The 26,399-nt window shown below is 59.4% G+C and overlaps 1 protein-coding gene across 2 annotated transcripts; it reads right to left on the reverse strand.

The window, feature by feature from the left end:
* Positions 1-25,829, reverse strand: RNF212 (ring finger protein 212). Of its 2 annotated transcripts, XM_073804734.1 has the most exons (12): positions 25,721-25,829; positions 22,913-22,974; positions 19,301-19,375; positions 16,336-16,392; positions 16,044-16,102; positions 14,268-14,320; positions 14,120-14,180; positions 13,317-13,362; positions 9,952-10,015; positions 1,409-1,478; positions 425-558; positions 1-274 (listed from the first exon to the last, which is right to left on the reverse strand). In XM_073804734.1, the coding sequence occupies exons 1-12, from the start codon at positions 25,827-25,829 to the stop codon at positions 237-239; spliced, it is 828 nt and encodes a 275-aa protein (XP_073660835.1). In that variant the 3' UTR covers positions 1-236. The 2 variants fall into 2 exon arrangements, with proteins under 2 accessions (XP_073660835.1, XP_073660834.1); XM_073804733.1 differs by lacking the exons at positions 22,913-22,974; positions 25,721-25,829 and having other exon boundaries at positions 18,489-19,550.
* Positions 25,830-26,399: the final 570 nt, after the last annotated feature.

Below are 26,399 nucleotides of genomic sequence, written 5' to 3' on the forward strand. Positions count from 1 at the left end.
GAGCCGAGGCTGGAAGCCCCCAGCAGGGAGGAGGCAGGGGACGGTCACCCCTAAGGAAGTTCTAAGGTACCAACTGCAAACACATCATACACTGCTGCCCCGAGAGAGTCCAAAAAACACTTTATTCACTCGTATCACTGAGTCACTCCATCAGGAAAACGCAGAATCACGGTACTGGATACGTGCACGTGCTGCAGGCGGGCGCAGAGCCGACGTCCAGGCGGGCGGGCGCTTGCTCAGTGCTCGTGCACGAGCCCCCCGCGGCCGGCAGACCCTGCAGGAAGCGGCAGTCACAAGCCCCAGAGAACGCACAGGTGAGCGCGGCTGGGGTCTGGACTGCTGCCAAGGGCGCAGAAGCACAGCTCTCGGGGGCCCCAAGCTGTGTCTGCTCCTCACAGCGTCTACCTTTCCCCGCGGCACTTACCTAAATGCCGCCTCTGCAGCAGCCCCGAGATGCTGAGGGGCTGCCTGGGTGCCGCCCCTGTCCCGGCTCTGCCTGCCGCCTGGGGCGCAGGGCTCTGGCTGGGCCACTCCCAGGGCGTCTGCAGGGCTGGGATCCTAGCGGTAAATTTAACAGACAAAATCACCAGCGCCTCTGGCCACGAGGTCATTTTCAAGGTGGCGCGGCCAGCCTGGGGCCACGGCAGGCAGGCCCGCAGGAGGGCTTCTCTGGGCCGTGGGGACCGTGGCAGGGCCCCCGAGAACTGCTGCCCGTTACCAGGGCCAGGACCTGTGTCGCTGGACCCTCCCACAGGGCCCCTCTGTGCTGATGCTGAAAGAGGCAAGTTACAGTCAGAGGGCGCGGAGCTGGGGCGGCTCCTGCCGTGGAGTGGGGTGCAGCAGCCCCACAGAGGCCACGGGCGCAGCCTGCGGTCAGGGAGGTAGGGGGGTGGCCCTGTGAGTCGAGGGGCGGCGGGCACGCAGTCTGGAGGCCAGTGGCTGGACTGTGCCGAGCCGCAGAGCGTGGACAGGCCTTGGGAGAGGGGTCAGGGGTCAGGGGTCAGGGGAGGGTCCACCTTTGGAGACAGCACCTGAGTGCCCAGCGCTGAGGAGAGCGCCCCGCGTGGAGGCGGCCCTGCGTCCAGGAAGGGCACGGCTGCTCCTGTGCAAATGGTGGCGCTGGGACCTGGCCAGGCAGAGGGGCAGCACTGGCCACAGCGGCCACCTGCCCTTCAGGAAACCCTGCCGACCCCGGGCTGTCCTGGAGTAAAACGTCCTGCAGCCGTAATGGCTCTTCCGCGGTTTCTCGCGACAGAGCACCTGCTTAAATTACGTTTTAGCTTCAAGAACATGACGTGGTCTTCTGGGCACCGCCTCACTCGGGGCCCGCAGACAGCGCCGGGACGAGCGGGTCCCTCCCGCCCCCACCTAACCCTGTCGCCCCCCAGGAGCCACGAGCGGGACCTACCTGAGTGCCTGGGGCTCGCTGGCGTGACGCGGTGTCAGGCCGAGGTGCTGAGGGCGGTGGGCAACGCTGCCTGGGGGTGGGTGAGAAGTGAACGAGCTGCTTCCCCATCCCTGCCACAGGTGGAGCCCTGCCCCCGCCCCGGGAGGGTGCGGACCCCACCCTCTTCCCCATCTTCTCACCCACGTGCGCCGTCCTTGACCACGCAGTCTCATGCCCGGACCGGCCGGGGCTGACCTTCAGCCGCTGCCCACACCCACACTGCCCGCGGACTCCGTTGGGGGCCACCCTTGGTACGCGGCAGGCGCTCAATAAATGTCTGGACACCTGCTTTAAGCCTTGGCTCCTGTTACTCTGACAACCACTCCGGGTGCAAGAGGGAGGGCGTGGGGCTGCGGGCGACCCCTGGCGCCAGGACAGCCGTGTCACCTCCACCCAGACCGCAGGAGTTTTACACAGCTCGACTTCTGCCCGTTGACAGCTTCTGGGCTAATAAGAAGCTTCTTTTGAAGATGCAAATGAACCCTGGTAGGCTTTAGTCACACCAGGGAGCAGACGTGAAAGGACTGCTCTTCCTCAATACCTGAACCCCTCTGCATCTAAATTTTGGAGAGTTTCAAGAGAAGGAAGCCAGGGAAAGAAGGGTAGACAGCATTTAGGTTACGCTCCCTCTGTGTCCTTTCATGGTACCCCTTTCATAACCAAAGAACCTGGACCAGAGAGGGTGAGTGCCTTTCCCAAGGCTGCACAGCACGAAGTGGGCAATGGGGGTCTCATCTCTTTGTCTTGGGCCGTGCGGACTGTGAGGACACTGCCCACTGCAGGTGACCCTCAGGAAGCCCCAGAGAACAGCTGAGAACCAGGCGGACAAACCATCTGGGCAGCTACGTTCACCGTGTTTGTTGTTTTCTGTACTTTACGAGGGTCTGGCGTCTGGGGGCCTTGCTGACTCCCAGAGGTGGCGCCGGTCTGCCTGTGAGCGAGCGCAGCCGCCAATCCAGAGCCAGCTCTGCTGCCCCACTCGGCCCTCATCAGCCCGGCTGGACCTCAGACAAGCGGGGCGGCCCCCACACCTGCGACCACAGAGACGGCTCAAGCCAGCCAACCTCAAGCCTGCCAGCCTCTCCCGCGGCCCTGCCGTTCCTCCCTTGAAAACCGCGGCCCAGGCTCCGGCCCAGGCCTCCGCCTCACCCCTCCTGGCGGCCGTGCCGCCTGCTTCCGGGGACCGTGAGTCCACCTTCCTCCTGCACGGCGGTGGCTCCTGATCTGTTGGCCTCACACACCCGACGGGTCCCGGGTACAGTCCTCTGTTCAGTGGCTACACGCTCGGCCCCACGACGGCAGGCAGCAGCACTTTCTCACGCACGCTTTACAGGACTTCATGGGGACAACGGCTGTCAACACAGCCGAGGCTACCGAGGCCTCAGGAAGTCAACAACTCATGGGTCGTGTGGGCAGCGCTCTGGCCACAGGAACAGCGGGTGCCAGGCCCTCAGTAGACCCGAGAACCATGAGCCACGGCAGGTCTCGGCCCTGAGGGCAGTGACCCGGGCGCTGCAGGAGGCCCGGCAGCACCGAGGAGCCGCCCCCTGGGCCGGTGCCACTGAAAGCCAATGACCAGACGAGGCCCCACAGCCAACAGGACACATCCAAGTCAGGGCCGAGCTTCTGCTCAGGAAAGCGGCGTGATTCAGTGCATTTGGAAAGATTTCCATTGAAAAAGTTAAACGGAAAACATGGTGACATTTAAAGAGGGTAAGTTTCCAGGTCGAGAGTGTGGGGACGCTCGTGTCCCTGTGCTGCCAGGTGGACAGGCTGCGTCCTGTGGACGAGACCTGGGCACTGGCAGGTGGGCGGCCCGAGACGTGGGAGCAGGTCGGCCTCGTGCACAAGCTCGTGGGACAGAGTGGCAGGGGGCAAGGCTGAGGTGCCTGCGGCGTGTCAGCTCACCCAGGCAGGGCTTGCCGAGAAGGGGCCTCCAGCTGGATGGAGCTGACATCCGCGAAGCTCCTTCCCAAGACCGAGCATGAGACGGGACCATTTTAGGACATCGTCTAAGACAGACAACAGCGCCTGAGCCCGGACGCCCGCTGCCGCCTGCCTGGGAAGGGGGCTTCCTTGCCTGGGCCGTGAGCGGGCCCCTGTGCACCTGCGCCTTTGCGCTGGGGGTGAGAGCAGGAGGAAAGAGCACGGCCGGGGGTGACCCTCCAGGACCTGGGAGCGTACAGCTTTGCTGCGTGCAGAGCAGAGACCGAGCACAGAGAGGCTGCCCTGCCTGAGAGATGCCTGGGCGCCAGCTCGCGCAGACCCGCACAGCAGCCACGGTCACCCTGGAAGAGAAGCGCGAGGTCAGGGGACTCACACTTGACGAATTCGAAAAGTCCTCCAAAGCCACAGTGAGCAAAGGGCAGAGACAGTCCTCAGAGCAAAGGGGAAAAGCGACTCGTCACACACGAGGACACGGCTGAGGGCGGCGACCCCTCACCAGAAACAAAGGAGGGGCCAGAGGCAGCAGGACGACTCGGCAGAGTGCTAAGAACAGTCATCTGAGAATTCTCTTCCCAGTGGGATTACCCTCAAAATGAACACATCATCATTCAAAGGTGACAAAAACTGGGAGAATTCACAGCTGGCCAAACTGCCCCACAATAACACGGTACTTGGGTCTGAAAGGAACACCCACCGACAAGCACTTGGTCCCACAGGAAGGACGTGGGCCCAGAAACCTGACGAGCGCGAGGGGCGCGTGTGCGTCTGCCTCCTCTCCTGATCTTTGGGGCACGTGAGCTTCTGTAAGGGACGTCGTCACAGGCCTGTCGCTGGGGTTCTATGTAACCTAATGGCTACACGTAATCAAAGCATCCCAGAGCAGCGGGTAAGCGGACCGCACGGGCAAAGCTGCCGCATGGGACCAGAATCCAGCTGGGCGGCCGGTAAGGCGCAAGGCTGCCCCCGAGGCAAGACAACAACGAGACAGCGCAAACATCAACGGAAGGCCGAGCCTCCCAGTCCGCTCTGGCTGCCACGCCACCAGCGCAGGCTGGGGCTTCAGCAGACGCTTATTTCTCACAGTCCCCGAGGCTGGAGCCCAAGATCAAGGCGCCGGCAGACCTGACTCCTGGTGATCCAGTGGATCCCGCTTCCCGCCTGCAGACGGTGCCCTCCTGCTGTGTCCACACGTGACCTCTTCCCGTGCGTGCCGTCTCTCGTGAGGACACGAATCCTATCGGATTAGGGCCCACCCTCAGGACGGCGCTGACCTCCTAGAGACCCCCGACTCCGAATGCAGTCACAGCTCTGAGGGGACACGGGGCACTAAAAATAGTTAATGCCAAAGAAGGCAGTTAAGGAGATACAGATAAACAAAAAATCCCAAAAACACATGGCAAAGAGGCAGACATCAATCCAAACCTATTAGTAACCATGCTGACTCAATGGACTGGACACTCCAGCCAGAGGCAGAGATTACAAGCAGCATCCCACCACACACTGTCCACAAGAGGCACACTGTCCACAAGACAAGACACACACTGTCCACAAGAGGCACACTGTCCACAAGACACACACTGTCCACAAGATACACTGTCCACAAGAGGCACACTGTCCACAAGACAAGACACACACTGTCCACAAGACAAGACACACACTGTCCACAAGAGGCACACTGTCCACAAGACAAGACACACACTGTCCACAAGACATACACTGTCCACAAGAGGCACACTGTCCACAAGACAAGATACACACTGTCCACAAGACAAGACACACACTGTCCACAAGAGGCACACTGTCCACAAGAGGCACACTGTCCACAAGATACACACCGTCCATAAGAGGCACACTGTCCACAAGATACACACTGTCCACAAGAGGCACACCGTCCACAAGAGGCACACTGTCCACAAGACAAGATACACACTGTCCACAAGACAAGACACACACTGTCCACAAGAGGCACACTGTCCACAAGAGGCACACTGTCCACAAGATACACACTGTCCATAAGAGGCACACTGTCCACAAGAGGCACACCGTCCACAAGAGGCACACTGTCCACAAGACAAGATACACACTGTCCACAAGACAAGACACACACTGTCCACAAGAGGCACACTGTCCACAAGAGGCACACTGTCCACAAGATACACACTGTCCATAAGAGGCACACTGTCCACAAGATACACACCGTCCACAAGAGGCACACCGTCCACAAGAGGCACACCGTCCACAAGACGCACACCGTCCACAAGACGCACACCGTCCACAAGACGCACACCGTCCACAAGACGCACACTCTGGCTTCAAAGACACAATCAGGCGAAAGCGAGGAACGAAAAGACGCCCCACGTAAACTGTACCCAATCTGAAATTAAAGAAAATTCCACCATCAAGATAACTCACTACTCGGGTACCAGCTTATGGATAACGTCTAAGACCCATACACTGAAAACGACGATTCCTCAGGTCAATCGGGGTCCAGTAAGCGGAGAGGCAGACACGTCAGGTCTATGGACTGGAAGACGCAGGAGTGTTGAGAGAGCAACTCCCCCCAAACCGATGAGCTCCTATCAACCCCCAGCAGGCTTTTTTGGTAGAATGTGACAAGTGGACCTTAAGATTCATATGGAAATGCAAAGCCCTTAGAAGAGCCAAGATTACTTTGGTAAATTAAGAACGAAGTGTCTGATCTCAAAACTTAACCGTAAAGCACAAGTAATCGTAACAATGTGGCATCTATGAAAGGAAGGATGGAATATACTCGTTGGCAGAACAGGAAGTCCAGAGGAAACCTTGACAGTTACGATCTATCAGCTACGTGCAATTTTGGACCGTTGGTTGCTGGTATACAGAATTACAACGGAGTTCTGCGTGTGGATCTCGCAGCCTGTAGCCTCCCCAAGCTCATTTATAATGCTTGACAGTATTCTTACAGACCCCTTGGGATCTTCTACAGTAAGACCAGCTGTCTACACAGTAGTTACACCTCCTCCTTTCCAACCTATGCGCCTTAATTTCTGCTCCGCTAGCGCCTCCAGGACAAGGCAAGTAGACGTGACGGCTGTGGGCATCCTTGCCCTGTTCCTGGTCTCCAGGGAAAAGGTTCCACCTCTAGGGTCTTGGCCACTCTGTGGAAGTGCCCTTCTAGTGCGTGTCTCCTAAGAGTTTCTACCACGAATGGCTGCAGAGTTTTGTCAAATTCTTTTTCTGTTGTAAAGATCTTGTTTTTTAGGTATTTCATTCTACTAATATAGTTAACTGATCTTCAGATGTCAATAACCTTGAATTCCTGAGATAAACCGCGCTTGGTGATGGTATATGAGTCCTTTTATATGTTGCTAGATTTGATGGCCTCGTATATTTTAAAGAATTCTGCACCAGCATTCACGAAGATTATGGTTCAGTTTTTTCCTCGTGTTATCTTTGGCTGTGCTATGAAGACACCACTGACATAAAATGAGTGGGCAAGTTTGATCCTCTCCTACTTTCTGAAAGAGTTTATGTAGGGCTGGTATTAGTTCTTCTTTAAATGTTTCAAAGAATTCACCCATGAAGCCAGTGAGAATTAGGCTTTTCTTTGTGCAAAGATTTTAAAATTACTAATTCAACTTCTTTACTTGATAGAGGTCTACCCAGACTTAGTATTTCCTCTTGAGGTAGTTTTGATATTTTCTAGGAATGTGTCCATTGCATGTAGGTCATCTACTTCGTTGACAGAGTTGTTCATAATATTCCTTATAATCCTTTTATTATCTGTAGGATGTGTAATGATGTTCCTTCTTTCATTTCTTATACTAGTAATTTGTGTTCTCTTTTTCTCTTGGTCAGTCTAGGCAAGAGTTTGCTAATTTTTTCGAAGGATAAACTTTAGGTTCCATTGGTTTTCTCTGTTGTTTTTGTTTCCTGTTTTGTAGATTTCTACTCTGTTCTCTTGTAGCTTCTTAAGGTGGAAGCTTAGATTACTGCCTTTAGATCTCCTTCCTAATCTAAGCGTTTAAAGTTATACATTTCCCTCTAAGCCCCGCTTTACCTGCATCCTATAAATTTGGTACACTGTATTTTCTTCCACTCAGTTCAAGCTACTTTCTGATATTACTGTTGACGTTTTTTCTTTGGTCCATAAGCTAGTTATAATTGCATTGTTTAATTTCCAAATATTTGTTTTATTCTCAGAATTTTTTTTCCTGTTGATTTCCAATTTAATTCCATCGTGGCCCCAAAATACACTCCGTATGAACAGTCCTAAGTATCAGGACCTGTTTTATGTGCCACTGTGTGACCTTTTCTGGAGAATGTCCCATTTGCACTTGCGAAGACTGTGCACTCTGCTGTTGCTGGTGGTATCACGTTTGTCGGATAGGCAGTCTCTTGTCTTCTTTCTGGTCACTTGTCTAGTTGTCCACCAACTACTGATAGTGGGCTACTGCAGCGCTCAAATCACGTGTTGAATTCTTTCTTTTTAACTCTGGCCTTGTGCATTTGGGGACTTTCTTCTGTGGCGTGTTTGCACTAACGGTTACGTCTTCCTGATAAATGACCTTTACTCATCATGCAATGCCCGTCTCTAGAGACGTTTCCCATCTTATGACCGTGTGTGTGACGTGAGGACAGCTGCTCCGGCTCTGCACTGGCTGCTGGCTTGATCCACCCTGTACGTTATCTCGTCTCAGCCTATTGGCGCCTCTGGCTCCGAGATGTGTCCCTCGCAGACAGCGCGCAGCAGTCTGACGTCTCTGCGTCTGCTGCACACTCATACCCGATGCTGTCCGTGGCTGACATCAGCGTGTCCACTTTGCTCTTTGTTCCCTACACGTCTCGTGTCTTTTTCGTTCCTGCTTCCCTCACAGCTCTCCGTCTCTGAAGGGAGAGCACTGAGCACCCCAGACCGGATGGTTGGCTCTTCTCTCCATGGGCAGCTTTTGCTCCATGTACCTGCTCTGCTGTCAGGTGTATACACATTGGTAACTGTTGTTTTCCTGACACCCCGTTACCACGGGGTGTTCCTTCTGCTCCTGGTCTCCAGAACAGTCCTCGTCCCGGTCTGTTTCTCTGGTGCTCACGCCGCGCCCCAGCCCTCCTCCGGCTGCCACACGCACGGTGTCCTTCCTCTTGGAACGTCTCTCGCGGGGAGCGTGGGGGCGTCTCTTCCCTGGTGTGGCCAGTTGCTCACGGGTGCTGGGTGGCTGGCGTGCGCCTGCACCTGCCATTCTATTTACTGGCTGCACCTCACTCTCTTTTCTGTTAGTCTGCCCGTGTCGCCTTCTAAATGCTTTCCAATGTAATTATTTCAGTTCCTCTCTTAAACTGCATTTTTGTTTTTTAAAAAACTGAAGTATAGTTCATTTATAATGCTGTGCTGGTTTCAAGTGTACAGCTATGTGATTCGGTTATACACACATATATATTCTTCTTCAGATGCTTTTCCATTTCAGGTTGTTACAGGATGTTGATAGAATGGATAAACAAGGTCCTACTGTACAGCACAGGGAACTACATTCAGTATCTGCCAGACGCCCGTCTCCTGAGGGAAGGATGCTCCCAGCGCCGGGCTCTGCCCCGCAGGCCGGCCTGCAGACGCTGACCTGAAACCCACACCCGCACGGCAGCATGACGGTGGGGGCACAAGGCGGGGACGCTGGGCCGGGCACGAGGGCGGAGAGGACGTTGACGCCCACAGGACACCCCAGGGCCCAGGGGAAACGCCACCTCCAAAACCAAGGGAACCCTGATGGGCGGACACTCCAGCTGCACAGGAGGATGGAGGCGGGAAGCATGAGGAAAGGGCCCTGGAGTGACCGATGGCCTGGGATCCCAGGGGAGGGCAGGGAAGGGGGACAGGAAGACACAGGCCTGACCTGTGAGCTGAGGCTGGGAGCACAGCGTCCACGAAGGGGAGAGGAGGGGAGGGGAAGGGAGGAAGGGGCAGGTGCAGCAGCGATTCCAAAGTGCAGAAGCAAATCAAGCCCCAACCGGGTGCTCAGGTGCAAGGGCGGCCGCAAGAGGCCCTAGACAGCCGCGGCTCGGAAAACGTACACCTCAGAGGCAACTATCAGAATCTCAACTTCAGCACGAAAAAAGTGAATCTAAGGACGGAGATGCAAGCAGCAATGGCAAGAAGGAAAACAGAGGGGCTGACGATTAAGAATGGATAAGCACCGATCTCAAATGTAAGTATTTCCATGACGACACACACCGCGGAAACTTCCAGGGCCTTGGCCCGAGTTTGGTGAGGGAGGGACTTGGGGTGGAGATGGGCGTGCGCCAGAGCCTAGTGCCTTGGGCAGGCGGCAGGCCCACGCTGACCCCCGGGGGAGGGCCGGGCGCTCCCCCAGCAAGCACCCGTAAGCACGGCAGGCCCTAGGATTCCTGTTCAAAGCCCAGGAGGCGGGCCACGGGGGCCCGCCTCCCCTGTGCCGGGCCAGGTGGGGCCCTGGATGGGCCCAGGAGGGGCCCGCTCTGGGGGAAACGTACCTCCACATGGGCCCACACCCACCGGGTAAGTCCTTCAGCGCGTGTGGACTGGGGCAAGGTGGCGCGTCTCCACTTACCCATGCGCCCATCCCGAGGTGGACTGAGCAGGGAGATCCTTGTCAGGCCGGTGGCGACCTCACGCTAGGTTGTAAGAGGAACACAATTGGTAACGTTCCAGACCTGCCGCTCTGGAGGAGAGAATCTCCTCATCTGCTAAGAACACAGCCCCTCAGTCTCATCTGCCTGAGAAACAAACGCCTGTCCGACCGCGTTCTGTGCAGGAACGTGGCCGAGTAGGCAGGGCCCACGGCGGTGAGCGGACGAAGGACCCACCGAGTGCTTTTAAGAGTCTCAGAAGAGGAAAAGTAACCCAACTTCTTGGCTGACATTAGGAATTGCAAAGTCCTGAGTAAATCACTTGGGGAGCGTCCTGTCACCTTGAAATCCAGATGCTGACGGGCGTGGCTAGGGCTGGCGGGCAGTGCCCGGCGCCAGGCCTGCTCCACGCCACGCACGCGGCAGCGTCCGCCAGGCGGCGCCCCCCCCACCCCACCCGCTCTGCCCCTCGCTGTAACTGCGCGGTGGGACCTGGGGCGGGGCACACAGCCACTGCCAGGATCTGCCCCCCTCACTGTAACTGCGCGGTGGGGCCTGGGGCGGGGCACACAGCCGCTGCCAGGAGCCCAGGCTTGGCGCTGCTTCTGTGCCCGTCTCTTCATCTCCACAGCCCGTCCTGGCCCTTCCTGGGGCCCTAGACTCGGCCACCGCCCCACCTGCGCCCCTGCTGCGACCTCGGGCCCACCTTCCCAGCTCCCGCGCCCACGACGGTCCTTTGCTCCTGTCAAGCAGCCTCCCCGCCAGCTCAGCGGCGGCCTCGTTTCGGGGCACTCTCTGCAAACGTCCCCACCCCGGCCCTGCCTCCGGCTCACGCCTGCTGGCAAGACTCTGACCTTGGAGGGACTGGCCCCCACCCTCGAACGTCGCACTGCCTGGCAGGCTGCTGCCCACCCACCGGAGCAGCCTCCCCTCCCTCTGGCCTCCCTCCCCGGCCCACCCACTCCAGGCCCGTGCCCAAGGCGAAGGCCTCTCCAGGGTCTGCGAGAACGGCAGGGCTGGCTTGGGGACGCTCACTGCTCAGGGTGCCCTCATCCCATTGCTGCAGTGGCTTTAACGTGGCTCGCAGTGAGCAGGGCCTGACCTCACAGCCCTTCCTGCCGCTGCTGTCTCTCGGCTGCGTTCAGAGCCTCCCTCCAGCTCGGCCACCCTCCCCGGCCCCTCTGCGGCCGCCTGTGCGCCGGCCTCTGCCCCTCCTCCCACCTCCGGCACGTCCTACATGTCAGGCCACGAGTGTCCAGCACAGGCCAACTCTGAAAAGTTATCGAAGAGAGGAGACGAAGTCGCTCCTGTCGGGTTAGCACCTATCTGGGGGAGGCTCCAGTAACAGGCGAGACAGAAAGAGTTTAAAGATGCGGAGTGTCCAGGATGGTGGCTGTGACGCAGGTGAGCGCCGGCCGCGGCCCAGGCCGGGGAAGGGCACGGGCGCAGCACCTGCAGGAAGCGGAGGTGCCGAGACAGGCCCCCACAGGCCCCGCTTCTTCGAGCGCGCCGGGGAGCTGCTGTCGAGGATCTGGGTTGCTGGCAGCCGTACTCGGCTGCCCTCAGGCTCTCAACGGTCACCCGGGCTCGGCTGCGAGCACATCTCTGCGTGGACGGCCAGGTGGTGCGGCCGGTGTGGCAGAGCGGGACCACACCCGACCAGGGCCGCCAAGGCCAGGGATGGCCCCGACCTTGGGCCGCATTCTCCACCGGCCCATCAGCCACCAAGTCCCCATAATGCAACCGGGCTGGCTTGTGGGACGTGACTGACACGCTGCGTCACGGCCTCCTCCACACACCTCACTCCGCGGGGAGCTCCTGCCACCAGAGGACGGGTGTTCTGGAGAGGCCCAGGCCCCGTGCCAGGAAGGTGTGGTGGGGCCGTGCGCGTGTGCGGCCCCTCAGGGTTCCACGGGGCCACGTCCTCACTGGAGGCCACATCCTGGAGGGGATGACCGGGAGGCCCCTGCCTGCTGCCCGCAGCGCCGCCTCCCCACGGTTCACGGGCTCAGGCACGCCCTCACTGTACACGTGGGTCACCCCCTCCGGGGAACCAGCACCTGCCGAGCTAGCCCTCGAGCACCCACGGTCCAAGTCCCCACGCGGAACCTCACCGGCGGGTCCCCCTCTGCTCGCAGGCGCGGCCGAGGGCAGGTGGCAGGCTCTGCCTCTCCCTCCCTCCTAGGACCCAGGCCCAGTGCAGGGGGGTGGGAGGGAGGCAGGATCCCGCTCTCCTCCTCCAGGATCTCCCTCACCAAGGCCACCAGACTCCTTCCAGGGTCACATCAGGGAGCATGGGCACTGCCCTCTGTTCCACGGCCACAGGGTGGGCCCAGCCATGCCATCTGCGGGACCTCCTGGGGGGTCTTGGGGTTTCCAGGAGGCACCTCACTGCCCCGCTCGGGGTCTCAGGGCAGCCCCACCAGAGAGGCGTGCGCACACCCACCCCAGGGCTGATGGGGGTGTCCAGGGGGTGGGCCACTGGGTGGACAAGCTTTCCCTGAAAACGCGCGTCCCGTTGTGGCAGCCACAGCCTGTGACTGATGGCTTTCCTGGAACGTGGCCGTGCCTGTTTGCTCCCTACCGCAAGGAGTGAGTGCTGAGATGGGGACATGGGCCCACGAGGGTCGACCCAAGCCCTCGTAGATGTTGGTCTAGAACCTCACTTTGGAATCTCAAATCAGTTTGTGGCGTTCTGGTCCCAAGGCACAATTTCCAATGTGCCGCCCAGGAACACATCATCGCTGAGCCGTCAGCCTTAATCTCTGGAACGTTTAACCTCCAGAATGGGGCCACGTGTGGGCCGAGGCTCGAGGCCCAGCTCCTGGGGCAAAGGCGAGCTGGCAGGGACCTGTGAGCTCCAGGCTGGGGGGACTGCCTCATGAGCGGCTGAGGTCTGGGGCAGGGCGGAGGTGTACCCACGCCCCCTTCTGGTGCTGGGAGACGGCTGACGAGGGGTAGTGGGTGGGAAGCGTCTCCCCACCGGAGCCCGGAGCGGCTCTGCTGCCCACCCGCCCAGAGCACCGCTTCTCGCCAACCAGCCCACATGCTGGCATCCACCTCACAGGTCGTGTGTACTCGGTGACCACAGCAGCACGAGGCCTCCAGGCAGGACTGAGTTCAGATGCCAGCGGGGGGAGGAGGGCAACCCACCCCGCCCCAGCCCCGAAAGCCCAGTGGCCCCACAGCCGCCCCCCAGCCTCCCTCCCAGGTCCCTCCTGGGAGCCGCCTGGAGATTGGCCGCCCAGAGTCTGCGGAGCTGGCGTGCTCGAAGGTCATCAGCGACGAGAAAACCATCCACGCGGAGCATGTGGGAACCAGGCACGCGGAGAGCAGGTGCACTCACCTTTCTTCTCGGGGAGGGTGTGAGGTCAACCTCCATGGACTCCACCCTGTTACAGACAGTGAAACACGGTCACGGGCCTGGTTACGACCAAGTAACAAAAACACACGAGGCCCCGCGGGCGGCTCTCCCTCCGGCAGCTGCTGAGCACCAGGGGAGCCCGGGGATCACAGCCCCGCCGTGGCCAGCGAGACCTGCAAACCACCGCGCACCCACCCGAGGACACGGAAGCCCCCGCTGTCTGCCCTCCTGCCGCCTCCCCCCGAAGGCCCCCGCGTGGCCACCTCCTGGCTGGCTGCCCCCCTCCGGCCACTGTCGCTGGGCCCCTCCGCTTCCTGCTGGGCTTCCCGGAAGCAGGAGTACTACTTCCGTCCACCCTACTGCCGGGCCCACACGTTTCATGCAGGTAGGGCTCGACCCACGGCAGTTCCCTAATTAATCAGCCCAGAGGCTGGCGTGGGACGTGGCCGGGCGTCCCCGCAGGAGCACAAGGCGGCGGGAAGAGGGCGTGCTCCCTACTTTCTGAACGAGCTTGGGGTGGGGGCGGCCTGGCTGATGGGGCCTCAGGCGCCCTCATCCCACTGCTGCCCGTGGGCTCGACTCCAACCTCCCAAGAGAAACACCCCCCCTCTCATCCTGTTTCCTCCACGTCCCTCTGTCCCAGTGTCAGAGGAGGGTCCTGGGGACGACACCCAGCTGCCCAGCCCGGGTCACGTGACCACCCCCACCGATCCCTGCGGCCACATACCCCTGCGTCTGAAACACTGCCCGCTGACGTTCGGGGGTTGGGGGCTGGGGGTGCACACCTTGCAGAGGCTGATGAGTCAGGCGGCAGGAAGAGCGGCCCGTTGGGCTTTGTCGAAGGAGCTGTGGCGAGAAACCTGGTGCTGGAGCCGATCGGGTCCACTCCGTACCGCGTCACAACCCTCCCCTTCCGGGCGTCACTTTACTTACTTGAAACTGGAGTTTTGATCGTGCTGCAAGCCGTCTGTTGTGACAACCTCACACTAAATAGATGGAGAAAAGGCATTAATTGAGCCAGAAACGTTTACTTCCAGGTAATTCCTTCCAACCTGAAGGTAAAGAAAACAGAAACAGCCTCTGTTCTCCATGGCGCTGCCCCTGGCCCCTCCACAGCCTCAGTGACTGCACACGCCTGGCTGCATCCCACAGGAATGGAGGGAGCTCCTTCTGACTCACCAGAGCCCAAGACAGTGCTGAGAACACAGCAGGCGCTGAATAAAGGCCTGCGGAGCGGCCCATCGACCGGCAGGGGGACTGGCCGTGCTGGGGCCCAGCTCCCTGAAGGGCACTCACTCCCGCTTCCAAGTGACTCAGTGGAACAAACTGGGTGCCACGCTGGGTGTGTGGGGAGGGCGAGTGTCCAAGGCCCCGCCGAGACAGGCCCTGTGACAGGGTCAGCAGTGGTGACACCATGCCGTGCTTGGCGGGGCAGACCCAGGCAGGCGCGTCGGGGGCACAGGCTCCCCCCAGAGGGAGACGCAGGCCAGTGGTGCATGCAGAGCCGCCAGCGGGTGGGCCTGGCACAGAACCACCGCGCCAGGAACGCTCCACCTGGAGCCCGAGGGAAACGGGCAGATTGGGACCCTGAAGACACCAGGTGGGAAGCAAAGCGCTGTGAGGCAGAGCGAGAATACAGCACCAAAAATGGCCAGGGATGGGCTGGAAGGGTGAGAGCAGCCGGACAGACGCGGGGAGAAGGCGTGCGCAGTGGGGCGGAGAGGGCACCGCAGGTACCGGGGTCTGAAGGAGCAGGCCACCAGGTGCAGACACCAGGTGGGGACAGAGCCACAGAGGGAGAATGGGAAAGGTAAGGGCTGGACATTTTCCAGAATTAAGGAAAGACATGATTCCACAGAAAGAAAGCGAACTGCACACCAAGGAGGACAGATCCCAGGGACTGGCCCGGGGGCCTCTTGTCCCCGTGTCAGGGTCAGGCCTCGCCCGCCACAGGAGGTGTCGGCCGCGCTGTTTCCCGCAGTCCTTCAGGGAAGGGAGGGCCTCCTCTGCCGCGGCGCTGGCCCGCAGCTCGTCGGCCCCAAACACGCCTTCACGGGCGGCACCGGCAGCTCATGCCCCATCACGAAGGCGGGTGGGTGGAGGCCTCTTCACCCCAGACAAGGCTGAGTCCACACTGGCAGGCGCCCAGCTCCGACTCTGGCTGGTGGCCCCGGGCGCCCACGCTGCCCGGTGCAGCGAGGAGGCAGGAGTCCACGCACTGGGGCGGGGGGGGGGTCACTGCTGGCAGACAGCAATCCCGCAGCTTAACCTGTGGCCCCCAAGCTGGGACTTCTGAACGTCCATTGCGTTCATACCAGGTCTCATGAAACCGAGAACGTGGCTGAACACGGGTGGTGCCGTACTGACCCCCGGGGGCCAGTGGGCCCAGGGCTGCCACAGGGCCCGGACCAGGGCACGGGTGTGCTGCACGCGCTCTCCGGGGAACTGCAGACGGGGTTAACTCTCCTCCAGGCCCCCTCCCGTCACCCCAGGAACCACTGGGGGGCCCCCCAAGGGGAACCACTCATGTTTTTTAAAAATCTTCTTTTTTGTCTCCCTTTCCTCCCCTCCAGTTTCCTGCACTTTTGCTTTGACAGAAGTTTCTAGCCAACGGAAGTGCTCTCTCCTCTGCACCCCTGGTTACGACAGGGCTGAGACAGACGAGCAGTCACGACAGGCCCACCGCCACCCTCGCGCCCCGGGCCTCACCTCTGCGGCTGCCCCATCCTCAGCGCTGACTTCCTGAGGGACTCTTCCAGCTGAGAAATCTAAACACAATTGAACGACTTCCAGTTACCACAGGCACTACACCAAGCGACAGTTCAGACGAGCACGTGGATCCTCAACTTCTTAAACCACAAAGCAGAACGTGACTTATGCGGCGGTGGCCCTCACACTATTCATGAGGGAACGCGCACCAAGTCCAGGTCACCAGGTGTGTAGGGAAAAGCGCTGGGTGACGCGACCGCTGTTCTCCTCGCCGCCAGCCAACTGGAGTTACCTTTTCTCCGTAGAAGGCTAACAGTCTCCTCCTGTGCTTTTCTTGAAATTCTAAAACCTGCAAAGACAACACGTTGTCAGCGGCTGATGCGCGCGTGGCGGCTGCCGCAGAGGCCGCTGGGGGCTTCCTGCAGCCGCCAGCTCTTCCCAGGACGTGGCCCCACTGCAGCCTGGCAGCCAGAGCAGATGCCGGCAGAGCCCAGGCTGAGGACGGTCACAGCCAGGCGCACTCCACCCAGAGGCAGCGAGGGCTGCGGGTTCCACGTGAGGATCGCGTGGGCAAGGGGGCTGCTGTGCCTCCCTTCCGTGTGGCTTCAGTGGCCCTTGGGGCCCAGGCCATGGGATGCGACACATTTCACAAGGGCCGATCACCATGTGCTGTCCCTCAGGCAACAGCAACTGGATCACAGATGGCCTCCTGACCAGACAGACCAACCAGGAACCCCCTGACCTGCCACCCCGACTGGGCCTGCGCCGGGCAAGAACGCCACCAGGCAGACAGGCAGGGCCGTGCCATTCCAGGAGCCCAGCGACCTTGACTGGACATCCGGGGCCAGCAGCACCTGCAACCAGCAGCGTCCCTGGTCCTCCATTTATACGAGCCCCAACCTCCTTGTCTGTGGTGCCCAGAGCCTGGACTGGCCCCTGAGAGTGCCCGTGTACATTAGAAGACGGCGACTGTGATTTCCTCAAGGGAAGAGGCTATTTTCACCACTAGAGTTTCAGACGACGACACCCACTCTCTCAAAACACCACACTGAATTGCTTAAAGCTAATTCTTGTCGCTGTCCGCGCACAGCTGACACACAGCAGAACCGGGTGCGGGGCAAGCTGGGATTTGAAGTCCACATTGTATAAACGCGTCACCCACTTCACTCCCCCCAGGAATCTGCCAACGTGAGTGCAAACATCCAGGGACGGTGGCCTTTTCCCTGGGGCTCACTGGTCTGGTCCAAACTGAGGGAAAGGAGGCTGGCCCAGCCCACCTCCAGAGGTGGTCAGGAGGGACAAACCCTCTTCAGAGTCTCCTGACCTCCTGGCTCCTACATCCTGAGGGATTCAGAGCCCTTGGGGCAGGGGACATCCTCCACAGTGCTCCAGTGAGCCCCCCCACTCCATGAGACCAGGGGCGCGTGTCTCCACCCAGGGGAGGGGCGACGGGCACAGGCTCTGCCCAGAGCGTCAGCCTGTGGAAGGGTGCCCCAAGGGGACCCCAAGGCCGCCGCTGCACAAAGTCCTCATGATTTGCGAGGTCCTGTCCCAGAAAGGCTCGGGACCGCACCAACGGCTCTCAAGTCCTGCTGCCCCCGGGCCTCAGCAGGCAGACTTCTGAGTCCTCACTCCGGGCGAGGTGAAGCCCCCGTCAGCCCGTGACCGGGTGCCTTTTCCTCACAGCGTGCAGGGCACTGAGGCAGGGCCGTGCACAGCCGGGAGGGGTTTTGTACAGACAGCTCTCAAGCCACCTTCCCCAATCACCTTCAGCAAGACACAGTGGCAGTCACCTGCCTCCACAGCTCACTCCTCCGTGTGTGCTACGCCTGCAGCGAGAGACTGATGTCCCGCGCTGACCCCTGACCTCCTGCCTTGGTGCAGGGCCCAAACTGAGAAACAGGCAGCACCGCCTCTGGGAGCAGCCCCGGGCCGTTCTGGAGCGGCGGGCACACGGGACCCCGCCTCGCAGGCGCTGGGGCTCAGCAAGGCCTGTGGACAGGCCAGTGGCTACCTCGACTCTGGCAGGCCATTTCTGAATGAAGACCCTGGTGAGGACAAGAGTGCAGGCCCTCTGTGGCTGACACAGACGCAACAGGACAGGTGAGGCCGCAGCAGGGGCGGGGCCCCGGGCAAAGCTGGCCCTGGGAGAGGGGCCGGCCGGTGGGTGCCTGAGCGGCAGGCGAGAGCAGCCCCACTGAGGGCGCAAGGCTCACGCGGGCTCGGGGGCAGCCCGGACCCTGTGGCCACACGCCGTCTGCACTGGCTGGGGCGCCCGAGGCTGAGCGCTGCGGCCTCGGCAGGGGTCAGATGGTCCCAACAAAACAAAATGAAAAAGGGCTCGAGTCCTCATGCAGCTCTGGCCCCGGGGACCTGGCCGGAAAGAGGGTCCCACTGCAAAAGGGGCGATGTGGGCAGTCCCTGACCCCCGACCCCAGCACTCACCTCGTGCTGATGCTGAGCCTTGGGGCACCCCTGCGTCCCCCTGGAGCAGTCCCGGGATGATGGGGGACAGCCATGGCCCCACCGGTGCTTCTGGCCACGTCGGAGCCAGAGAGCAGCCTCCCAGGGGAGGGGATGGTCTCTGCAAGCTGGCTGACCACGGCCTCCAGACATGCAGGCCAAAGGGCGAGAACGGTCAGGCCAGCGGCCCTGCCCCAGGGAAGGGCCTCGGCCTCAGGCAGCTCCCGGCCGCTCCTCCACACGGCCTCCGAGGGCAGGTGGCAGGCAGCCAGCAGTGGGGGTTGCGCCTTTGACAGAAGGACAGCCGGGGGGACCACAGGCTGTCCAGTGACGTCCAGGGAGGAACGTGCAGAGGGCACGGATGGCGGCATTAGAGGCTGGGCACGGGGGCGGGGCGAGTGTGTGAAGCAGCAAAGGGGGCACGTGCACAGTGACGAGGAGGGTCGGGCAGGCACGGATGCCACGGGGGCCACAGGGTGGGCGAGGGCTGCACAAGTGACCCCCGGGAGAGGACAGCGTCACAAAGCGGCCCACCGCCCGGAGTCCAGACAGCCCCAGCCCCACCTCCCAAACCCCAGATCTAAGGTCCGTCCCTCGCATCGTGAGGCTCAGTGGGGCGTCCTGACCAAGCGACCACTGTGTCCTGACACCCAGCAAAGGCACAGAGACCACGGGACAGAGAGCGCGGCTTCGCCACAGCGGGGGTGGGAGACACTCGCCGACCGTGTGCCCAGAATGGACTGGTCTCCACAACACCAAGTCTCCAAGGGCTGAGGGCAAAGCCTAGGACTCACCTGGGAGGTCTCCCTTGCGTACTTCCTGCACAGGCCGTCTATGCCCATGAAGAGCGCCTGGATGTCGGAGTCCGTCTGAAAGAGAAAAGGCTGTTTCCTCTGCCACGGGCCAGGGCTCTACGTGCTTCAGGGCCCAGACTCAGCCACAAGGACGTCACGGCTGCGTCCAAGGGGCACCGAGTACTCCACGGCGCGGGTGAGGGACGGTGCCCCCTCCTCGAGGACCAAGGGCAGTGCTGAGGGGCTCCAGGCGGCTGGGGGGAGCCGCGTACAAAGGAAACAGTGAAATCAGAAGTGGGAAGAGCGATGGGCACGACTTCAAACTGCTCACAAGTACGTGTTATTTATTTTATTTTTTAAAATAAATTTATTATTTATGTTTGGCTGCGTTGGGTCTCCGTTGTTGTGCATGGGCTTTCTCTAATTGCGGAGCACAGGCTCGGTAGTTTTGGCACGTGGGCTCAGCAGCTGTGGCACGCAGGCTCTAGGCGTGGGGGCTTCGGTACCTGTGGCTCGCAGGCTCAGTAGTTGTGGCTCACGGGCTCTAGCACGCAGGCTCGGTAGTTGTGGCGCACGGGCTCAGTAGTTGTGGTTCACAGGCTCAGTAGCTGTGGCACGTGGGCTCAGTAGTTGTGGCGCATGGGCTCAGGAGTTGTGGCTCGCGGGCTCTAGAGTGCAGGTTCGGTAGTTGTGGCACATGGGCTTAGTTGCTCCGTGGCATGTGGGATCTTCCCGGACCAGGGCTCGAACCCATGTTCCCTGCGTTGGCAGGAGGATTCTTAACCACTGTGCCACCAGGGAAGCCCCGTGTTGAGTTATTTAAAAAGCAAACATGAAAAAGTAGGGTTTACGAACTGGCACCTGCCCACGTACACTCCTCGTGCAGATACACCTGCCTCCCACCGCCACCCACCACCCGGCCACAGCAGCACGAGAGACACAGAAGGGCCGGGACAAGGACACACACAGGCCGATGAGACCAGGAGCCTGGGCCCCTCCCAGTCTGTACCAAGTGTACAGGCCCAGCCGCTCCCCATCTCCGCTGAAATGACAGGAACACTGCACTTAGGGAAAGCGAGATCCGAGCTAGAAACTAGGAAATGCACTCGAAGGGCCAGGGCCCCCAACGAGCCTCTGGAGGACCCTGTGGAGGGGCGGCTGCAGGGGAGGCGGCTCCAGAACCCACTGCCGGCTCGCAGGGGGGCTGAGCAGGGCGCCAAGAGGGCAGGGCGCCCGTGGCAAGGGCTCCGTGTGCACGCGAGCCCCGCGCTTGACCTCTGCCCGAGACCCTGGACAGCACCCAGTGTCTCGAGCCCCGTCTTCCAAGGGAAACAGGACAGAAGCCACACCTCCCCTGAGGGCCTGGGTGAGGCCTACACCCTAGGGGCAGGGGCCCCAGTGAGTGGAGACCAGACTGATGCCCACACAGAACCCGGTTCTACACAAAGACCTCCATGGGCCAGGAGGGAGGTGAGGGTGTCAGCACTGACCGTCAGGGCCCAGGGCCTTCCTTTTTTTTTTTAAAATTTATTTTTATTGGAGTATAGTTGCTTTACAATGTTGTGTTAGCTTCTACTGCGCAGCAAAATAAATCAGCCATATGTATACATGTATCTCCACCTTCTAGGACACTGCAGTGCATTAGGTAGAGGTCCCTGTGCTGAACAGTGTGTTCCCATCAGTTGGCTATTTTATATACGGTGACAATAGCATATATGTGTCAGTCCCGATCTCCCAATTCCTTCCACCCCACCCCTTTCCCCCTTGGTGTCCATACGTTTGTTCCCTACGTCTGTGTCTCTATTTCTGCTTTACAAATAAGATCATTTATATCATTTTTCTAGATTCCACATATATGCATTAACATATGAAATTTGTTTTTCTCTTTCTGACTTACGTCACTCTGTATGACTGTCTCTAGGTCCATCCACATCTCTACAAATGACCCAATTTCATTCCTTTTTATGGCTGAGTAATATTCCGTTGTATACATGTACCACATCTTCTTTATCCATTCCTCTGCCGATGGACATTTGGGTTGCTTCCATGTCCTGGCTATTGTAAATAGTGCTGCTATGAACACTGGGGTGCATGTGTCTTTTTTTAAAAAATTTATTTATTTATTTTTGGCTGCACTGGGTCTTCGTTGCTGCGTGAGGTCTTTTCTCCAGTTGCGGTGAGCAGGGGCTACTCTTTGCTGCAGTGCGCGGTCTTCTCATCGTGGTGGCTTCTCTTGTTGCGGAGCATGGGCTCTAGGAGTGCGGGCTTCAGTAGTTGTAGCACGTGGGCTCAGCAGTTGTGGCCTCGCGGGTTCTAGAGCGCAGGCTCAGTAGTTGTGGCGCACAGGCTTAGTTACTCTGCAGCATGTGGGATTTTCCTGGACCAGGGCTCGAACCTGTTTCCCCTGCATTGGCAGGTGGATTCTTAACCACTGCGCCACCAGGGAAGCCACATATGTCTTTTTGAATGATGGTTGTCTCTGGGTATATGCCCAATAGTGGGATTACTGGGTCGCACGGTAGTTCTATTTGTAGTGTTTTAAGGAACCTCCATACTGTTCTCCATAGTGGCTGTATCAATTTACATTCCCACCAACAGTGTAGGAGGGTTCCCTTTTCTCCACACCCTCTCCAGCGTTTACTGTTTGTAGATTTTTTGATGACGGCCATTCTGACCAGTGTGAGGTGATACCTCACTGTAGTTAAGGCCCAGGGCCTTCCTGAGGGGAAATACGGATGGAGTCCCCGAATGGGACAGAAGGGAGAGGGAGTGATTGCACTCCACACGCACGGAGACCCCAACAGAAAGCCCTCGCTTTCCCACTTCTAGGAATTTATGCTCTAGAAATAGTCTTACAAGTATGCGGAACTATGGTAAAAAAAAAAAATGTTCACTGTAAGATTGTTTGAAATAGAAAAAAAAAACAAAAAAACCCAAAGGTTTACCAATAGGAAAATACTGTCATACCGTGCAATCACTTCTAGAGAATGTGGGTGTGTACATTTTAGAAAATGTAGTGTCAACTGGGAAACACCCCATAAAAGGTAAATCACACTAACACGCAGAGAAGAATCCAGAGAAGGACCCACGCTCCTGGCTGTCATCAGCGTCGGGAAGTAGGGCCTGGGGGACTTGCACATGCTCTGTTATGATTCTCTGTTACGTTTGAGTTTTGTGTAATTTTATATTTGTAATCAGAAAAGCAATTTTTATAGATTAAACATCAGATCAAATACACATCTTAGACCTTAAATGTGAAGGAATCAAATTCACCGACTTTCCCTCAGCCCTCTTAATTGGAAATGACCCCAGGAAAACCAAACTGCACCACCTTCCTGAGGAGCTGGTGTTGTACTGAAGAAACACAGGCACCCGACTTCTGTTCCCAGGAGCACCACACCTCCTAATGGGGCCAGGCTCTGGCTAAAGAGAAAGTTGTGCAAGGTATTCAGAACCACGCTATTGGACTTTATGCAGAAAGCTTGTAAGATCTCCTACTGCACGGAGCAAAACAAACAGAAGTTTTAGACACCGCAAATAACTAAAAATTGAATGTCACATTTAAAAAGAAACACTGTGATTCACTTTCAGATACTACAGATTTCAACTTACACGTTTCGAAAGCAGAACTGTACGACATGGAACTTTACAGATCAAGCATTCATCCCTTTTACCTGTAATAGAAAGCATATTTTATTCTATTAGAGTGAGTAGTGCTTTTAAATACGTATAAATGCAGACCTTCTTGCAAAAGTACACAGAATTACAGCACTTGCAGTGGACATGCCTGTGGGCGTGCACATAGCCGAAAAGACTTCCCTAAGTAACAATCTTTGTTTTCTTGTTTTGCAAAAATGCTCCAAAATGGTGGCCATTAAGATCAACAACACAAACTTAGATCAGTCCCAGATATTTCTTACAATCAGGTTTTATAGGAAAAACTTAACTTAAAATTTTAAACTCTACAAAATGAAAAGCTCCTCCCACCCACCTGGGGGCTACAGTGTTCTGCTCTGCCCCGCGGCCTCACCCCTGTGGCAGCTGGGACAGCTCGCCTGGCGTCGGAGCATTTACTGAGCTCCTGAGACAGGCCAGGCAGTGCGGGGGGCTGAGCACGGAGGTGTCACGTCCCCCGGGCCGCCCCCACCCCTCGCTCGGCCTCCTCCCTGTGGGGTGCCCGCCTCCACAGGCCCCTCCCCCACCAGCTGGCCCCGCACCCCCAGGGCTCCCCCCACTCCGTCCCCCTCGCTTCCAGCTCCTGGTTCGGCCCTGCCTGGTCCTCACAGCCTCTGATCTTGGCTTCTCCACTAGGCAGCTTGGAGGCCAGCCGTCGGTCCACATCCACCGCCACGGGTCCTTCCAGGCAGCACAGCAGCCCAAACCCGGGGCTGCCTCCCCGCCCCCCCAGTTCAACACGGCTGAGAAGCAGGATTCCAACACTGCGGAATCTGCAGCATTGCTGGGCACCCCTCTGCTTTTCTTGGTCATTTCCCCCCAGTTCCCTGCAGGGGGTACTCAAACAAGCCCCCATGTCGTCTACTGAGGAAAAGGCCCATCATGCGCACCTCTCTCCGCCTGCACCACTCGGCCTCCTTCCTCTGTCTTAGGCCGACAGCCCCCCAGGCCAGGCCTAACCCTCCACCCTGTGCTCACCTCCTCTCCTTCCCACAGCCCTGAGGGCTCCCGTCCTGGCTCAGACGCCCTCCCACTAAGCTCCGCCCCTAGCCCTCCCTGGTACTTCCCAGCCCCGAGCCAGCCTGTCCCCACCATCCCCATAGCATCACGCAGGTCACCCAGCCACTAAGGCCAGGGCCACATGCGGATGTGCTGGCTGACTGTGCTGCGATGCCTGGTTTGACATTTCTGCTTTCTCTTCTCCTCACAGCCTCCTCCTGTCTCCACCCACCTTCTTTAGGAAATGCTTTTCCCCAGGTGAGAATGGGCTCCTCCATCCCCTGCCTTCAGCCCTCCCGTCACCGTCACCGCAGCATCTCCACTCTCTTCTCTGCACTAACCTCTCCCTGCTGCGCTCCAGCTGCCCGGACTCCCAGACCCTCGCGTGTCCTCACAGCCCCTCGGTCTCTCCCTGCATGGCTCTCCTTGGAACCTCCGTGTCCAAAGGTAAGGTCCTGGGCCTCACCCCAAACCCGCTGTCTCCCCGCAGCGTCCTGGATGGCCACGGGAACCCCACCGCCAACCCCGGCGAGCTCCACACGCTGGAAACCGAGATGCCTTTCTGCACCCAGGTCTGCCCAACCTGCCCGCTGCTTCTGTCCAGCCCCGTGGGCGGCTGTCCTCCTCTGACACCTCTCCCCTGTGCAGGGTGCCGCTTCTTCCCCAAGTCCTGCCGCCCGCCAGGTTCCACTTCCCCCGGCCACGCAGACCGAGACTCAGCCAGCCCACCCCTGGGCACGCGATGGTGCTCACCCCCAGACCCCGCATGAACATGCCTGCAGCACCACCGGTGACAGCCAAAGCCTGGAAGAGCCCGAGGGTCAGCCGCGAGCTGGGAAATACACCAGGACACGGCGTCGGTCCCGAGCAGCAGGCAAGGGGCACCAGGGGCAAGTGTGCACCGAGGATTCCGCAGCGAGGGGCCCAGGCAGGGGCCACCCGGGGCGGGCGTGTGTGTGGGGAGCCTGCTGCCCGCTGGACCACCCGCTCACCGGCGTTAAACAGTCCAAGGCGATGGACACCAACGCGGGTCAGGACAGTGGTTTCCCTTGAGGAGGCCTGGGGTGTGTGTGTGTGAGACGTTCTGATTCTTAATCTGTGACCTGGTCTCACAAGTAGGTCACTTTATGAGAATTCACTGTTTCCATTTAGGCTTTTTTCTGTATAAACTCTATACGTCAATAAAAACATTTCACAAGAAAAAAAGTACACGTCGATCACGTCACTGCCCGCTGCCCACGGTGGGGGGGGCCGGGGCCTCCCTCGCAGTCCTCTCCCGCCTCAGGCCTCCTCCTTCCTCCCACCCCCTCTGCCGGGGACACTTCTGCATTCCCCCCCCCCCCCCCCCCCCCCCCCCCCCCGCTTCTGGCTGCGCTTGTCCTTACAGGGACCAGCCTGAGGTTGGACCCCACGTGGCAGGCGGGCCAGTGCCGGAACTGAGACACTCGGCCGGGGTGCTGCCCGCCCTCCCTGTGGCCCCTACAGGCCCTGCCCCCCCAGACTCTTGGGCAGGCAAGCGCCCAAGAGTCGTGAACGGGAGCCTCTCGGCCTGTGCCCCGCCACCCCCGCACGCCCCGCCCTCCCCCAAGGCCCCCTGCTCCGAAGGTCCTCTCCCCACCCTCCAGGCCCGCTGACTCTCTCCCCTAAGGGCCCCTCCCCCGGAAGCCCCTCCGCCCCCCCCACCAGCCCAGGGGTCCAGGTGTGGGCCTGGCCCGAGGGCCCTCAAAGCCCTGACCCCACCCTGACCTTTGCGCAAGCAGACATCGCAGTACACATGGCCGCAGTTAGTCAGGCTGAAGCACGCCGTCCCCTGGGGTGGCTGGAAACAGCGATTACAGAACACCCAGCCGGCCATGCTTCGCAGCGATTTCCGCTGCCGCCAATGCTGCTGCCCAACCGAAGCCCTCCTGAGACCCACGCGAGACCTGGACGCGGGATCTGGGCGTGGCCCGAGGGCTGCAATTCCACGCCTGCGCACCGCCGAAACTCATGTGTTGGAAGGTACCAACCCGGGAAGACAGGGAGGTTAGAATTAGACTTTCCTCTCTGAGGGTTGTTTTGGCTGGACGTCGGGGAGGAGGAACATACAGGCGAGGACCTGGCCTCGCTCTTTCCAACGCTGCAATCTCCAGCGATTCTCCTGAGGGCAGCGCGTTATAGTCCACGACCTATGTGGGCCCCCGGGGAGGCGGCGCCGAGGTGGGTGCGCCGGGACGCCGGCGCAGGCGCAGAGCTGTGGGAGGCCGCTGCACCTCACAGACCGACAGCGGGCCGCCAGAGTCAGGTGAGACCCACGCCTGAGGGTTGGGTGGAAGTAATCACATGGAGGCGGGATGTGCATCGACCTTGAGACACGGTGAGCTGAGCGGACCGACTAGGTGGACCAGGTGGCCCCTCGTGCCCTCCATTTTGCGGGGCGTGGGGA

Source organism: Tursiops truncatus, chromosome 5, assembly GCF_011762595.2.
Source record: "Tursiops truncatus isolate mTurTru1 chromosome 5, mTurTru1.mat.Y, whole genome shotgun sequence".
In the NCBI taxonomy this organism is placed as follows: Eukaryota; Metazoa; Chordata; class Mammalia; order Artiodactyla; family Delphinidae; genus Tursiops; species Tursiops truncatus.

What these genes read in the sequence shown, in the direction of transcription:
- RNF212 (XM_073804734.1), bottom strand. Translation starts at nt 25,829, where the DNA reads ATGGCCGGCTGGGTGTTCTGTAATCGCTGTTTCCAGCCACCCCAGGGG. An exon ending in TAGCCTTCTACGGAGAAAAG is followed by an intron (nt 16,103 to 16,335) that starts GTAACTCCAGTT and finishes AATTGTGTTTAG; the next exon opens with ATTTCTCAGCTGGAAGAGTC. An exon ending in GACTCATCAGCCTCTGCAAG is followed by an intron (nt 13,363 to 14,119) that starts GTGTGCACCCCC and finishes TGTCTGTAACAG; the next exon opens with GGTGGAGTCCATGGAGGTTG.